General features: G+C 39.6%; 1 protein-coding gene across 1 annotated transcript in view; it reads right to left on the minus strand.

Annotated features, from left to right (window-relative positions):
- Positions 1 to 418: 418 nt before the first annotated feature.
- Positions 419 to 16914, minus strand: part of LOC118809693 (alpha-tectorin-like) — a 50705-nt gene continuing 34209 nt past the window's right edge. The window contains exons 12-23 of the mRNA XM_036573216.1: positions 15598 to 15729; positions 14003 to 14116; positions 8695 to 8825; positions 6939 to 7202; positions 6765 to 6866; positions 6552 to 6669; positions 5229 to 5336; positions 4108 to 4286; positions 2489 to 2652; positions 2161 to 2406; positions 1770 to 1932; positions 419 to 756 (exon numbers count right to left, since the gene is read on the minus strand). Of these exons, the coding sequence (XP_036429109.1) occupies positions 652 to 756; positions 1770 to 1932; positions 2161 to 2406; positions 2489 to 2652; positions 4108 to 4286; positions 5229 to 5336; positions 6552 to 6669; positions 6765 to 6866; positions 6939 to 7202; positions 8695 to 8825; positions 14003 to 14116; positions 15598 to 15729 (1826 nt within the window). The 3' untranslated portion in view covers positions 419 to 651. The remainder of the gene's footprint in view (positions 757 to 1769; positions 1933 to 2160; positions 2407 to 2488; positions 2653 to 4107; positions 4287 to 5228; positions 5337 to 6551; positions 6670 to 6764; positions 6867 to 6938; positions 7203 to 8694; positions 8826 to 14002; positions 14117 to 15597; positions 15730 to 16914) is intronic.

Genomic DNA, 16914 nt, shown 5'->3' on the forward strand with positions numbered 1-16914 from the left:
TAGCACATCCTCAGAGAACACATTTAAATATGGCATTTTCCTGCTAATTTCAGTGCACAATTTCTATTTATTTGCTGAGTCCATTTTATATTTTTAACTTTTACGCAGGCCACATTTTATGCCTGTGTAAAAAATTAAACATTTATAAAATAAAAACATTTCATTCAATTATGTTAAATTCAGCAAATAAACAGTAATTGTGCATTTAATTGTGCAGAAGTGTGTCTCTGTAGAAGATGGATTAACCTATATCACTTAGAAAATCAACATGTCATTGGCCTAGGGGTACCCAAACTTACTTACTGACTGTACTTATGCTATTCGGATGAAACAATTGTGTACAAATAAATGGAACACTACTACTAATAATAGTAAGAAAAAGAAGAGAATTCTAATTCTTCTAAAATAAAAATAGAAATAAAATGCTTAAGACTTTTATTTCACTGATTATTCAACAGAATTAATCAACAATCATACCCACATTTCCACTGTTAAAACATTCTTGAAATTACAAATTGCAGTTTAATTGTGATGGATACTATTTGTCCTCAGAAAGGTTATTAAGTAATTATGTAGTAAGCTTTTGATTTTTGTATAGGAATTAACAACAGCAATCAAAATAAAGAAAAGGAGATTATAGCATAGCCTAAATTAGAAGCTCATGCTGATGGATGTTGTGTCATGGAAGTCCACAGATCTGCGTCTTCTGGAGAAGGGATGCCCATCATCGTCATCACCATCATCATCATCACAGGGCTGAGAAAGAAAATCAAACATGAGAGTCAGTCCAGATAATATTTCAGCAAGTGCTATCTTGCACTGTAGTAGTTTTACTGTGAAAGTACTGTAAAATGTAATGGTCAATACCCGTATGTTGACAAAAAGGTTCAACGCATATAAATATACCCATACATATACTGTATTTTAAAACTGCTGTTGTTAATTTACAGGATATCAGTTCAGAGTTAAAACTGTCCTTGTACATGGTATAAAATTTGTTTATTAATGGCTGTTAATAAACACCTCAGATTAAACATTAATAAGCAGTTGTATCACATCAATAAAAGAGGGCAGAAAAAGGCTATTAGGCAAACACTAATATTCACTGTTGCCCTTTTTATGTGCTGTAACTGCTTACTGATGATTTTCAGGGTGTTTATGAACTGATTAATAAGCATTAATACACAAATTTTAAACCATTCACAAACTCTTTATAAGGGAAGTCTTGCTAACATTTATAGAAATAGAATGTAGATTCACACAAACAGTTGATCACTTATTTCACAGACATTTGCACTTATTTTAGTGATTTAATTGTTTTCTGTATCATTAAAAACAATGTTAGAATAATTTCTCATTTTTAAATATTTCTAAAAAATTAAATGGTTTAAATGATTGTCTTTTTTATAATTTTTTACTAGCACGGTTAAAAGATAAACTTGTAGTGTTAATTATTAACTCAGGTTTCCTCCAACAGGCCAAAGACGTGCAGTCAGGCCAACTGAACATGCTAAATTGCCCTAGGTGTGAATGTGTGAGTGAATGTATTTGTATTTGTCTGTCTGTCTGCCCTGCGATGGACTGGTTTTGTCGGACACTTCTGCTGCTGGCGATTTAACAGGTTTTTTTTACAGAATTTTTTTTCAACAGTGTATTTCAACTATTCTTTTGTGAAAGACCTGTGTCAGCATTGCGAAAACTGAAATAAAAAAGTAATATGTGTTACAGAACTGGCCAGTGACTGGCTAAGTGGGTGATCTAAAACTCACCAGTGCACAATGACCTCCATTCACCAGGCACAGGTGAACCTTGCAGTGCAGGTAGAAATTTCTATTGACGCCAGTGAAGGTGAACATCCTGAAAGAGAAGCGGCTGGATATCGAGACTCCGTTCTGCAACACCTCCACTGTGCCATCCTTAGGGTTAGGACACCTGGAGGGCGAGAGAAGAATTAAAGATTTGGGAAATGTAGGCTGCACATGCTGATTCTTAGGACATTCAATACAGCAATTTTTTTTCAAACAAAACGGCAGATTAGATCACCACACATCACAAACTCCATCTGACACCATATTTTATCAGGCCTCTCAGAGCAACTAAGATCATCTTTCAGAAACCTAAGCGCACGTTTACTAAGATACGTGATTATACTCCTCTTACTCATTGATGATCAGATCCCAGCGGACGTAGTAGTTCGGATCATTGTAGGGAGTGGCCCAGCAGTTGTCCAGCACAGTGGAGAACACCTGACTGTCGACTCCATCCACCTCTACAGCCATGAAGACCTGCTCGTTCACGTGAAGCGTGACAGTACCGGATAAACGAGCGGTGAAAAGAGCATTGGAGTAGGGCACCATGCGGATCTGGTATGTACCCAGTGTACCTGGCAGCTTCTTGTTGATAACACTGTGGAAAAAAAAATTATCATTTGAAGAACCTTTATCTAAAATTTTGAAAGATTGTCTGCTGGTGATACAAATATTGCTACCTATCAATAGCCTGGAAGGTCATGGGCGCAGAGATGCTCTGGATGAGCGGGTACACACAGGAGAAGTTAAGGTTCAGCCAGCTGTCACGACTGACCACACTCCTTGGTCCCACACTCGAGAATGACTGAATGGAGTTCTTGTAGATGAAGTGTGTTGAATTAACCTGAAAGACAGATGTTACAGTTTGAGAAAAATAAGCTTTATCAGAATTCATTTTATATATACATATAAATATATATAGTTTTACAATTACAGACTGTAGTCCATCTGTTTCTCTGCATACTTTGTTAGCCCCCTTTCACCCTGTTCCTCAATGTCAGGACCCTTAACAGGACCACTGTAGAGCAGGTACTATTTGGGTGGTGGATTATTCTCAGCAGTGCAGTGACACTGATGTAGTGGTGTGTTAGTGTGTGTTGCGCTGGTACAAGTGGATCAGACACAGCAGTGCTGCTGGAGTTTTTAATAACTTTGTCCACTAACATCACTCTATTAGACACAACTACCTCGTTGCTTCAACTTGTAGATGTAAAGTCAGAGACGATAGCTCATCTGTTGCTGCACAGTTTGTGTTCGTCATCCTCTAGTGCTTCATCAGTGGTCACAGGACACTGTTGGCTGGATGTTTAAAAATTCCAGCAGCACTACTGTGTCTGATCCACTTGTACCAGCGCAACACACTCTGCTCTGAGATTCATTACTGGAGACTCTTACAGCACTGATCACTACACACTGTATGAAAATATTGATTGGTCCTCTTTAGTCATGTGGCAGGAAACTGATGGGTTTGTTTTTATTCATAGGGCATTCTCCAGCCATACACCATCTTACATCACATCTGTGGTCTCTGTGAACAATGGTATTTATCAGACCTACTCTAATGACTGGGTCACCCGTCAGGTTCCAAGAGTTTTTACTGGGAAAAATCTGCTTTTAGCTGCACCAGAGAACTGGAATACATTACAAAACTCTGCTCGCTGGTGTCACTTGACCATTGTAAAGTTTTAATTCCTAACTACCTCTACTCAGCCTGCAGCTGACTTATTTGATGTTAGTTTGTTTACTGCTCTATTTTATTTTGTCGTTTTATACATTTTTTCTAAGATTTTTAGCTTTTTTATTGTCTAGTATCTATTAGTTTTTATTACATATTTTATTGCTACCTTAGGTCTGTTTCCTTATTTGACTTTTTACTGATTTTAAAATCTTTATTGATTTTCTTTGTTTATTTTGTCTTGCAGGCTTTGACTTCTTTTAGTGGATTCAATTTCATTTTAACTTTTTCAATCTCTGTTTAACTTGCTTGGCTACACTGTAATTGAGGGTCACCTTCAGTGTACTTCTGAGTTGAAATAATTGTTGATTGATTGATACCAGCTCTGTGGTGGTCCTGTGGAGATCCTGATAATTGAAAAACAGGATAAAAGGGGGCTAACAAAGTATGCAGAGAAACAGATGGACTACAGTCTGTAATTGTAGAACTACAAAGTGCACCTATATAGTAAGTGGAGCTGATAAAATGGACAATGTGTGTAGAAACAAGGAAGAGGTTCTAGTGAAGTGGCTGGTCAGTGTATGTAAGACCCTTATCTCTCTTTGGAGAGAGCCACTACTGTACCTCCAGAATTGTGCCGCAAGTGTTGTCATCAAAACGGAACGTCACTCTGCCATTCTGGGCCAGCCCTCTGCATGAGGGATCATTGAGATGGAGGACGGTTACAGGAAATCCAGCTTCAAAGAGCTGGCAGCGGGACAGAGACACTGACCTACTAGTGCCGACACAACTCTCAGAGACATCTGAAAAAACGGAGTAAACAGTGTCAGACAGACATTTTTTTTAAAACGAATAAACACTATAACAACGGTCCCTGCTAAGCTGGTTTTGATGGTCCAGTCGGTTGACAAGCTGGACCTCACAAAACACACCCTGCTGGTTAGGCTGTAAGACCAATTTAGCTGGTGACCCGCATAGGGTATGTTTTTGTGGTTTAGATGGGCTGCCAGCATAACCACCTTGCTTTCTGGTCAAACTAGTCATGCTGGTTGACCAGCTTGGTCAAACCAGTTGACCAGCTAAACCATTAAACTCAAACAAACAAAAACACTATGCTTGTCTTCCAGCTTAAGCTCCTTGACTAGTCAGATGTCACTGCAGCATGTGGTATAAATCAAGCAGACCATCAGTTGTAGCATCAGTGGGTGAGGAATTTCTAGTAGCTTCCAAATGATTGTTATTGAGAAAATGATAATTCTTCTAAACGACTTTTAAAATAATGGTGTTTGAAGGGGTTCTTTAGAGTGACTTTCTATTAATGTGTTTTCTTGTTTGGAAAGGTAGGAAGATGAAACAAAAATCTTTGAATTTTTGGCTTTGATAGATCATGTTCTTGACATGTCAGATGAATGCTACAGCGGCACTGAGAAATCATGTAATTAATGGAGAACAGCAGGTTAAATAACAGAAACAGCCAAGTTTTTGCATCAACATTAATTGACTGTTTTCCTCACCTGTAAAGTGACCACCAGGACATATCTGGTGAGACTCTTAGTGTAATGCTTGCAGAACATAAACAGTAACTTAAGAATGGATTTTGCCCCGTTAAAGAAACTTTTAAAGAATCATTTAAAGACAGCAGGAAAAGAAAATTCCAGAGTAGCATCTTCAGTTACTATTTATTTTACTGACTACTCTTTAGTACTTCCCACAAATTAAAAAAAATATTTTTAAATGAAACATACCAAAATTGTCAGGATTGGATCTTTGACTGTTACTCTTACAGGCGCAGCCATAAAGTCCAGATCTCGCTACGCACACCTCATTCGCACTGCAGTTCAAAACAGCACAGGCTAGAGAGAGAAAAATATAGACAGACAGACACAGAATGGCATGGTCAGGCACCCAGTAGTTACATCATATAACAGTCACTGACTTAAGGATTTTGTTATATTAACAATATTAATTGTGTTCAATGCATTTAAAGCAATTTTCTTTATATAGATTATCTGTGTTATCACTATTATCACGATTATTATATAGTGTTATTTTTTCATGTGACTTGTACAAATGTTTTAATATTTAAATGACATTAAACCATAATATATTTTTGTAAATTGTTTCAAGGTCTAATGTAGAACAGCCACTGAGAAAGACACATTACTCACTGCAACCCTATATTTTTGGATATATAGTCACATGCAAAAGTTGGGTGTCCCAACTTTTGTGGAAATAAGTTAACACATCCTCTACAGAGAACACACTTCTGCATATTTTAATGTACAATTACTGTTTATTTGCTGAATTTGACTGAGCAAATATTAGGGTACATTTTGATGATGCTCCCAAAACATGGAAAAAATACCAATATAAAGGGCTAAACTCTTTTTTTTGGGACCGTTTATGAAATGTACAGTTTAGGCCCGCAGCATAAGTGATGTGCTATGGTCTGTTTGGCTCTCGCTTCATATTTGGCTAATTTGAAGCGGGACCTGGAGGGGTGAGGAGGTGAGGGCGGACTGGGAGGATGGAACAGAACAGAACTTCCCTAAAAAAATAACATAGCAATTTTTTTTAAAGAAACTTTAAAAAAAAGTGAGCAAATTAAAAAAAATAAGTTAAGTGAACTCTGAAAAACGCATGTAAACGTCATTTAATGATAATGGTCACTTGTTTTCTTTTATACTATATCAACTCTATGAACTAATACTGTATGTTATGTCCTACATAGGAAATCACTCCCGTACACTGATATGCCATACTAGACAGAACCCACCAATTTTGTGATGTCCTGCAAGTTAAAGTAACCCATTTCAATGCACATCTAAGGAGTTACACTGAGATAGTAGCCTCTAAACTTTCATTTTATTAGTCCTGAAAAATAAAAGGTTAAAGAAATGCCAGTCATGCAACAACAATCTTTCAAAATTCTTATGTATTGCAAACAGAAAATTCATTTTTCATTTTATGTCTCAATGTATCATCAGGCTTAAAGCTTTGTTTAAAAAGCTGCACCCTAACATACTGAAATAAAGACAAAATAACAGTTAATTCTCTAGAGATCGTACCATCAACACGGAAAGCCCAGCGACCAGGCCTTCCAACATTAGAACTTCTGGACAGGTCAGCGGTACTAGCTGCCTGAATCCTGAACTGATAGGCATTGTCCTCTGTCAGATAGCCAGCCTAAAAGAATAATTTTAATAAAATTAATGTTGTTAATGTTAAACGTTATGAAGCACTGAAATCAGTAAAGACATGCATAAACATGCTTCTCTCACCATCCAGGCTTCTGGATCATTTGGAATTTGACCGTAGTTTATCAGGATGAAAGAGACGTCACTGTCTTCATCAGAGATCAAGACTACTTGGAAAGTCACCTCCTTCAAGGGGAGAAAGATGTTAAGAAATGTCGGCTTGGAGGCAGCGACTGAATCCTAAGGACAGACACTTACCCCTACATCAGGTTCGAATTCAACCTTCTCCCAGGTGCCAACGAAGACCCAGGCAGCAGTGAAGTTGGACCTGGTGTACATCTGTCTAATTTCTGCTGTAGCTTGTGCTATAAGCGGTCCACTTGTTGCTTGCTGATAGGTGATGTTTCCTCTGGTGTAAGTGTCAATGTCAGTCCACAGTGGAGCGATGATATCTTTGTTCGTAATTGGAACATAGCTGTCAAAGTAGAGGGGCTCAAAAGAAAGGAAACCATCCATGCTGAGCTGAAAAAGATAATTATAATTAGAAATATATTTTAGATAATGAAGTTCTCCTAAAGACAACATGAAAGCAGTAGCTAAAAGATCTCATCTTTTTGAGGTGCCCTGTAATAAAAGCATTTTGTCCTGTCTTGTGGGGAAAAAGAGGGTTTGGTTTTTTACACCAAATACTGTCTGAGACCCAAGAAACTCTTCTTGTCTCATCTTTACAATCATAAACTATGAGTCTACGCACTATTGCATTCGAGCAACAAGTTTGGTAGGTGTTGTTTATTGGCTTGACCTGTTTGACGTATGGAAAACAAATTAGCATGAAAAAAATCTTAAATATAAATCTTCAATTTATTTGTTAATTTGGCTTGACAAAGACAACGTACTGTTCTTCCATTTACTATTCTGTGTTTCATTTGTATGGTTTCCCACATTTCGTTTTTGAGCTAGAACCACAAAACTTGGCAGGATCATAAGGCCTATGCAATAAAAGTTCTCCTGTGCTTTTGAGACCAGTCGAATGCACGCTTTACACCTAACCACTTAAAATACCATTGCAACAGCCTGTTAACACCTTTTCAACCACCTGGGATGGCAATGGCCCAGCAACACCTTAACAAACACCTGGGATTTTACAGCCTTGTGGCCAGAAGGTCTCCGGTTCGATAGCCTGAGCTGACAGGACATGACTGAAGTGCCCTTGAGCAAGGCACATAACCCCTAACTGCTCCCTGGGCGCTGTGGATAGGGCTAGCCACTGCTCTGGGCAAGTGTGCTCACTGTCCCCTAGTGTGTGTGCCTTCACTAGTGTGTATGTGGGTGTTTCACCACACAGATGGGTTAAATGTGGAGGTGAATTTCCCCATTGTGGGATTAATAAAGGGTAACATAGCGACACCTTAGCAACAACCTGGGATTCCATAGCAATGGCTTTGTCAAGCCAGTTGGTGTCATTCATATTTCACTGAAACTTAAGTTAAAAGTATCAAGGACAGATTTGGCTTTAAAAGATAAAGACAGTTATGCAAAGCATAATCTTCCTCACTATGATATGTGGTGGATTTGTCATGCTGAGGGATTGTTTGGCTTAAATAAAAATCAGTCTTTCACAATGACCACCAATGTCCCCTCACATAAAACTCCACTGAAAAACTGGGCTGAAATAAATAGGATGGTCCAGTAGTGAGATTTAAGAACTCCGAAGAACCTAGAGATGTAGGAATGGTCTTGTTCCCTGCAAAGTGTTCCATATCACACATCACAAAGGAACACTAAATGATGTTATTTTGGCAAAGAAAAAAATGTAAAACTGCCAAAGTGCTATCAGTTTCCGGATGATTGTATATTAATTAATTTGTTAATTATTCAATTAGTATAAGTTTATATTCAATATAGTTTTACTGTCTTTCTCATATTAATTGAGGCTGTGAATAATGCTGGAATGCACTGCAACAGAATACTTATAAAATCTTACTTAAAAATTCTGTTTTTTTCTTTTACTTACATATAATTGCGTGTAGTCTCTTCCAAAGTAGGAGAATGGTTGGCTAAGCTGGACCAGTGTATTACCTCCATCAGAGGTAACAGCATGCTGAACAGCACCAGGTAGAACCGGAAAGAACAGCCTAAATTGACCTAGACATGGAATGGATCGTGTCATTATTTTTTTTGCTTTATCGGCAATAACAGGAATCTACATTTAGTCCCCACTAAAAGTACTGGGACAGATGTGAATGATCTGATAAGAACCTTATCCACATGCATTCACTGAACTTTTCTACTAGTAAATTAACAGGAAAATAATGTAAAGTGAAAGAGGATTTTCTTGAGTATATACATGATAACCCATTGTGTGGACACCTAGCAGGGTTTAAGACACTCCTGAGATTACCTGAAACAACATACTGGCCCACCTTATGGCACTTTAACTGCCATGTTACGCATACAACTGCACATTAAATGAAGGGTAAAGTAACAGTAAATTCACTAGAGACTGTACCATTAACTTCAAAAGTCCAGCAACCAGGCATTCCGACGTTATCGCGTTTATGCAGATCAGAGGTACTGGGTGTTCCCATATTTCATGGAAGCTAAAGAACGCTGTACTGTTTTGCGGGATATGTGTGTGGAGCCTCCTGCATTGAATGTGGATGTGATTTCTGCCAGAGTGATGTATGATGTATTCCTGGTACACAAGTGACACTGTGGATTGAGGAATGTTAAATGGGTAACACTTTACAATACTGTTTCATAGTTAATAAGTAACTATTCAGGAACTAAGCAGGAATGAATGAGTAGTGCTGCATTAACACTTAAGTAACTACTCTTACCTACCAAGGACTAATAGTGAACTACTCAGTAGGTAAAAGTGAACTAATGATTAGGGTAGGTCGCTATTAACTAAACAATAACTAGTGAGTCTCATAGAGAATTACTTACTAACCATGGTTTCTTAGAATAACTACTCATAAATTACTGATCAGTTCAGCATTAATTGCTCAACAGAGTCTGACAAGGTTCCTGCTGAACTATTAATTGATGTAGTATATTCCAACACTTCTAACAGTAATGAAATACACTACACAGTACGCAGTCTCTACAATATAATGGATTATATTCTCCAATTCTATTCACAGAACTAGGTATCCTCAGAGAAGGCTGGGGACATCACACCACACTGTGCTGATTGGTGTCCCACATGTGTTTGTTTTGATCAGAAACCTTAAAAGGCTAATGCACATAATCTTCATATTTGGCAGTGTGAACCAATTTGCACATCAGCCTACAAATGGGACAACTGCCAAAATACTACAGTATTCAGCAGACCAATTACTACTGAAGGAGAAAGTTGGAGAGCTGAGACGGATCACAGTATGGTCTGCTAGTACATTAATTACACATCTTTCTGTTTTATAGCTGAGGCACGTTTTACTGCCTATTAGCGTAGCTCATATTGGTTACATTAACTAGCTAGCCAGCATGCACTCAAAACAGAACATCAGCAGCCGCTTTAGGTTTAATAAAGCACTTTAATAAAAACATGTACTTATAATTCTGAAACACGGTAAAACAGACATTGCACAAGAAGACTGTACCTAGCTCAGATTAGTTAGCAAGTCAGCTAACTAGGTCTCTACATTAGTGCTGCAGTCTGAATAAAATCTTGAATCTGCATCAAAAGTCTCACATTAGCGGACCGGGGGTCGGCCATCTGTTTCTGATTCATTCATCATACATCAGGAGATACAACGAGTCAGAATTAAACTATAAACAGAATTATCAAACTGATCCACTGAGAATGCAGGATTAACTGCTCTCCTTTACCAGCACTCGCAAAAACCTCACAGGCACTCAACAGAAACACTATAGCTATCATAATAAGAGTCCTGTGCAACTCTACTGTTAAATGTAAGTTTATTTAATTCATCAGAACTGAAATGTTTATTCTTGTACAATGTTTGTTTTACCATGTTGTTTCAGAATTATAAGCACATGTTAGTGCTTTATTAAACCTAAAGCTGCTGCTGATGTTCTGTTATCAGTGCATGCTAGCTAGCTAGTTAAATTAGCTAAAGATGTGTAATTATTGTATTAGCAGACTGTACTGTGATCCGTCTCAGCTCTCAGACTTTCTCCTTCAGTAGTAATGAGAGATTTTGATTTCATTTTGTTTGGATGTATTATTTTCAATGACATAGCTAGCTGACTCAGGGAATGTGTCACATGTGGACTGTTCAGAAATAAAACAGGATTCAATAAACAACTTCACTCTTACTTTCTTCAAAATTTCTTTATTGATTTTTTTGTACTAACGTGCATCATTTATTTAGGGTTTTTTATTTCTAATGTAGTCCATTTCTTAAAAATATTGTTACAGGTCATCATTAATTCCTAGTTCATTAGTAATGAGTTACTATGTGTTTCACTTTACAGTTCTGTTCCTGATCATTATTAACTCCAAGTTCATTAATAGTGAGTTACTATGTGTTTCACTTTATAATGCTGTTCCTGATCATCATTAACTCTTAGTTCATTAATTGTGAGTCACCATGTATTTCACTTTATAATACTGTTCCAGGTCATCATGAACTCCTAGTTCATTAATAGTGAGTTACCATGTTTTGCACTTTATAATACTGTTCCTGATCATCATTAACTAGTTCATTAATAATGGGTTACCATTGTTTCATTTAATATTGTTCCTGATCATCATAAGCTCCTAATGAAGAACAGCAACACCTCATTCATTATCTAACAGACAGTAATTATATAATCACTTGGTAGCATGTAGAACCAAGTTTGAAGGCAGGACACATACACATTCAGATATTTCCATGAGCCCTCTCTTCAACTGACCCTGCCCTCAAGAGGACTTTAAAGGAGAACTACTGTTCAGAAGAAACATAGGCACATGTGTTCCTGCAGAAAATAATGGTGTTTTCTTTTCTAAAGATGAGAGGTAAGCAGACTGGTCTACTGAATACTGTAGTATTTTAGCAGTTGTCCCATTTGTAGGCTGATGTGCAAATTGGTTCACACTGCCAAATATGAAGATTATGTGCATTAGCGTTTTAAGGTTTCTGATCAAAACAAACACATGTGGGACACCAATCAGTACAGTGTGGTGTGATGTCCCCAGGCTTCTCTGAGGAAACCTGTTTCTGTGAATAGAATTGGAGAATATAATCCATTATATTGTAGAGACTGCATACTGTGTAGTGTATTTCATTACTGTTAGAAGTGTTGGAATATACTACATCAATTAGTAGTTCAGCAGGAACCTTGTCAGACTCAGCTGTTGAGCAATTAATGCTGAACTGATCAGTAATTTATGAGTAGTTATTCTAAGAAACCATGGTTACTAAGTAATTCTCTATGAGACTCAGTAGTTATTGTTTAGTTAATAGTGAACTACCCTAATCATTAGTTCACCTACTAATTAGTTAACTAGTAGTCCTTGAGAGTAGTTACTTAAGTGTTAATGCAGCACTACATTCATTCCTGCTTAGTTCCTGATTAGTTACTTATTAACTATGAAACAGTAATGTAAAGTGTTACCGTTAAATGCCTGCACAATTTAGGAAATGGAAAGTCCCATCCATGTGGCACCCTCTATCATGCCTCATTCGAATTCATCACCTTGCCATGTGCGTGCTGACCAGTATTCAAGCTCACTCACAAGATAACACCTCACAACTTACATAGGTGTGGGCGTTCCCAAGCTATCCTCTGAGGTAACGCCACTTCATTGTCAATTTACATACTGCTATCCCATGACTTTCTGCATGCCAGTGTATAGTCTTTCTTAGAACAACACAGGTTTAATACCTGACTTCTTGCTGTACTCCAGTCATTGCATGGATTTGTTACATTAGAGTGTGAGTGTTGAACAGATTTTTAATTATTTTCTCATTCTGAGATTTTTGTGGTGTTGCTGCTGTTTTGGGTGAATTTACTGATGCAGTTTCTATAATGAAAATTCATAACACTTAAAAAGTGAATTGGCATGAGCATTATTATGTTTATGCTAATCTTAACTGATTTACTCATTCCATTGATAAGATTTGCTTTCATTTACATTAATTTATAGTTGCGGTAAAAAGGTTGGCTGTTGTAACTGGGTTGTTTCGGTTGTGTTTGTGGGATTTTTCTGGATGTGGTTGATGGCTGAGTGCTCGAGACACTCCATGAAGTAGTAGTTGTAGTAATTGTTTTTAAAAAGAGAAATTACATTTTAAAGCCTGTGACTTTGTTTATCAATGAAATACATTTAACCTGACAATCTGTATTTCCTAGCATATTCACAACATATTCCAGGACTCCATGTGTCTCAGTATCAATGCTGTTGCTGATGTTCTTGCCGTCAAGAGTTCAAACGACTCATTCCTGCAAGCTACAGGTGGTCGCCCATCACCCAAGCTAACACAGTGCACACATAGGCCCATCGCCTAAATGAACACAATGCATGTATGGGCCCATCACTCAAGCAAATGCAGCGCATGTATAGGCCCATCACCCAAGCTAACACAATGCATGTATGGGCCCATCATCCAAACAAACATGGTGCATGTATGGGCCCATCGCCCAGTAAACATAGTGTATGTATGAGCCCATTGCCCAGTGAACCTAGTGCATGTATGGGCCCATCACCCATGGCCTGTAATCAATAGAGTGAATGCAAAGGGCCTGTGGCCCAACTAATGAGAACACAATAAGCCTGAGGCTCAGGCTAATGTGAACACCAGTCACTCATCGCAATAACAATGTGCACAATCGGCACAAACTTCATGAGCACCCCACAAGCTTTATGTAACCGGAATAAACATAATGGGCCCCAAGAATATGTAAGCACCATTTGCCAACCTTTGTTCATTCTGTTTTCACAGATTTACTGTGCTTTTAAGACTGGATTTGGTTTTCCGTGATATGGGGCCCTTAAGTTATTGAAAAGTGTAATAAATGTTTGGATCCATCCATTAGTCAATTACTGGTCAACATCTGAAATGCCTTTCAGTAAAATTATTTTAAAAAACTGTCCACCGAGACTGCCCTGTGATGGACTGGCAACCTGTCCAGGGTGTTTCCTGCCTTCCGCCCAATAAGCGCTGGGATAGACTCCAGCACCCCCCGTGAGCCAGGAGGACAGTCGGCTTAAAAATTGTGTGTGTGTATGTCAAGAGCCAGCATAAGTCCAAGCTTTTGACATAATTGCATCAATTTCTAGTGAATTTTTAGTCTGATCTGTGTTCCTTTGCTTGTGAAGTTGTTTCTGCTTAAAAGACTTTTTTTTACCTGTATTGTTTACTACTTACCAGGGATATTTGTTGTAAGCACTGAAGCTGAAGATGTTTGTGCCACATTCCTAGTTGTGGTTGGTGGTAGAGTGCTGAGGGTGGTACCTGGTGTGCTCGCTGTTGCATTGGTCTCTAACAGGACAGCACATATTAACATGGTAAAAAAGGATTCTTAATATTTATAATAAAACAACTGTCAGTGTTTAAATGTAAAGCTTTCCAGGGTTGGCTTTTATAATTGTAGATGTCAGTGTCACTGAAGTAGTAAGATTCATGGATGTGTGTTTTAGTGAAGTATTGAAGGTTATCCCTGGTGAAGGTGTTGTACTTGTCAAAGTAACTGTCTAAACTATCTGTAGTTTCTAAATACAGATTACCTTGCATTAGTGAATTACTGGTCAGCAACTTAAATCACTATGTCATTACACAAAATATCAACAACTGACTACATACAACACAAATGACTACATTCTACACCCCGTGTAGTTATTTCAGCTGTTCAACAGAGTAATGCAATTACGATTACGATTGATTAAGTGCGATTTTACGTGGCATCGATTTCATAAGCGGCAGAAGACATCTGGAGGGATGTTGAGCCATGCCGTCTGGATAGCCACCCACAGCTCTCTGGTGGTGCGAAATTGGGCTTATGTCGGGCGAATGTGCAGGCCACACCATTTATCAGAACTCTCCAGAATACTCCTCGAATCAATGCTGGACAACTTGGGAATGGTGCATTATCCAGCTGGAATATAACATCATTTTGGGGGTACATGAAGTCCATGAAGGGATGGAAATGGTCACTGAACAGTGAAGCGTAGCGGTCACCAGTCAATGAAATGTTCAGGCGGAAGAGTGGACCCAACCCATGCTATCAAAACACACCCCGCACCAGTATGGAAACACCATCAGCCTGCAAAGTGCCTTGTTGACAACTGGGGTCCATGGCTTCACGGGGTATCTGCGCCATACACAAACCATGCCATCAGCCCGAAACAATTGGTACCGTGACTCATCAGGCTGCGCCACATGTTGCCAGTCCTCTAGGGTCCAGTTAGCAACCTCATGAGCCCACAGAATCCTTTTCCTTTTCGCTCGCTATCTTTCTCACTTTAGCTTTTAGCTTCTTGTCTTCTTCATCTAGTGAGTCATTTCTATCATTTGATTAATCCATTCTCTGCGTTGAAATAATTGAAGTATACTGTACTTATACAGCTCCAGTACACTTCCTAGCAGTAACCTACCTTCCTTCTGCATTCACAAGCCAGCAGAAAAAGTAAATTAACACATAAAATTGAAAAGTAATTAATAAAAACAGCCTGCTCCCAAAAAATCACCCAAAAGTGTGCTGTACTTTTTCACTGTAGAGACCACTGTGGCACTACTGAAGAATGTAAATAAAGCATGTTTACAACAAATGGTAACATTTTCTGAATAATATGTGAACATAATGTATTTATTTTCTTTTGCTGTCTCCTTAAATAGATGTTCCATCATAAAATCAATGTGAGTGAATATGAATGTGTTTAATCTGTTATGATGTGAGTGGATCTGAATATGAATTTTTATGGTTAAAGCTAAGAACAGGTAAGTTTGTAAGTGTTTAGACTCACGTGGTACACAGGTTTGCCTGTAGTCTGGGCAGCAGTCCCCAATCATCATGCAGGCCTGGTCACAGTAGCAACCTCTATTGCAAGAGTTATTCAACCCTTGACAGCACAGCGCCGGGGGGCTTGAGCATCCAACTACAACACACAACACTCATGAAAAAAAACTATACACCACTAAAAGGAACATTAGGACTTATGGCTCAGACTGAGATATGACCCATGTTTCTTATAAGGTCAACCAAGAAATCCTCAACAGTGAATGAAAGCTTATGGTATTAGAGACCAAAATTCATATAATACAGACAATTATCATCATATTACATATATAATTATAGTAAGTCTTTGTGGCATGCGCCCGCCCCCCCGGGCCCCGACGATGACGGCCGCGAGAGCCGGCAGGAAGGCGGGGCCCGAACACCCAGCGGCGACGAACCTTGGCCAGGACGCCAGGGAGAGAGCCACGAGTGGGGAGGGGGCGGAGTGCAAAGCCCAGGCTCCTCTGAGTGACGCAAGTGATGGCGGGAGGAGGAAGACAACGACGGTGCCGGCAACGAGAGGCACCAGGGCAAGGAGCGAGCCCCGAGCTCCGCCGCCTGGACCCCGCCCCCTGTTATGCAGCGAGGCCGCTTCACTACATCTCACGTTCGACCCGGGCGGCTGAGCTGCAAGCTGGGGGCGGTGACGGGGAGGCGGAGCGGCGAGCTCTCGTTCCCTCTCGGCTCAGGGGCTCACGCTGCCCTTAATGAGAGCCAGCTGATTCTGATCTGGCTGACAGCATGAGCACCTTTTAAAAGAGCTGAGAACAGCAGCAAGAGACTGAGGAGCTGAAAAGCTTATTTTGAAGAAGACTGAAAAGTCTAGCTGACTGAAGCCACTAAAAAGTGGCCAGCCTAGGTTTTGGTGTTTTGTATTGTTTGTTTGGTTTGAAAGAAATGGCTGCTGCATCCCTGCCTACAGTGGTGTTGAAGCCTGGGAGGAGGACGCCAACGCACCGAGGGGGTCTCTGCGGCAGAAGAGGAGGCCGTCAAGACTCTGGTACACCTGCACCTGGCAGGCTGGTGGGAGCTGCAGGCTGTCTTCCAGGACGCTGAAAAGCACTGGAAGCAGCTTGAGGAGCAGCAGGTGGAGACCCGTCAGATGGTCAGGAGCCTGCTGGCGGAGCGGCAACCCTCAGTGTGCGTGGGGGCAGGAGCCCCCCCTCTCACCACCCCTCAAGCCTCCAGTCCCAGCTCCCAGGAGGACTGGAGCCCTTCTACCCCCTCTCCTTCCTGCTCTGAGGGCGCCAGAGCCCAGCTTCTCTCCCCTCCTGTCCCTGCTCCG

Source organism: Colossoma macropomum, unplaced genomic scaffold (genome assembly GCF_904425465.1).
Source record: "Colossoma macropomum unplaced genomic scaffold, Colossoma_macropomum, whole genome shotgun sequence".
NCBI classification, from domain to species: domain Eukaryota; kingdom Metazoa; phylum Chordata; class Actinopteri; order Characiformes; family Serrasalmidae; genus Colossoma; species Colossoma macropomum.